The sequence below is a fragment of the Penaeus monodon genome, chromosome 30 (assembly GCF_015228065.2).
Source record: "Penaeus monodon isolate SGIC_2016 chromosome 30, NSTDA_Pmon_1, whole genome shotgun sequence".
Taxonomy (NCBI): Eukaryota; Metazoa; Arthropoda; class Malacostraca; order Decapoda; family Penaeidae; genus Penaeus; species Penaeus monodon.
In genome coordinates this window covers 34,040,759-34,041,152 of record NC_051415.1, presented here as the reverse complement: position 1 = coordinate 34,041,152, position 394 = coordinate 34,040,759, and the positions used below count along the sequence as shown (strand labels likewise).

Genomic DNA, 394 nt, shown 5'->3' with positions numbered 1-394 from the left:
GGAAGGAACGAAGGGAAACATATGACGCAAAAAATCCATACGCTCTGACCTTTTCCAAGGGGACGGCGAGGGTCCTATTCCGGCCAAAGGGAGTGAAGGTGACAAAGGCCAAGGTCTTGCCGCCTTTCTTCAGCACGAGGTATCGCACGCTGCGTAGGGTGTACATCCATGCTACAGCCATTGTGCCCCAGCCTGGAAGTAAAAATTTGGAGAGTTAAAAGAATAAGAAAAAGAATGCAAGATGAATATTTTAGGCCATAAAAACATATCTAAAATTTGATACCAAAATATATTCTATTTAACGTTTGATTCTAGAAATGCTATCAGACAGGAACTGAATCTAAATTAACTGAATTGCCTATTTCATTTGAAATAGTAGCTATCAATAGGTCTA

General features: G+C 40.4%; 1 protein-coding gene across 2 annotated transcripts in view; it reads right to left on the bottom strand.

The window, feature by feature from the left end:
• The window catches only part of LOC119592737 (transmembrane protein 223-like), a 4,458-nt gene that overhangs the window by 2,059 nt on the left and 2,005 nt on the right, over positions 1–394 (bottom strand). The window contains exon 2 of one of the 2 annotated variants that reach the window (XM_037941673.1): positions 42–192. In XM_037941673.1, coding sequence (XP_037797601.1) covers positions 42–192 — 151 coding nt within the window. The remainder of the gene's footprint in view (positions 1–41; positions 193–394) is intronic. The other variant, XM_037941672.1, reaches the window with a different exon arrangement.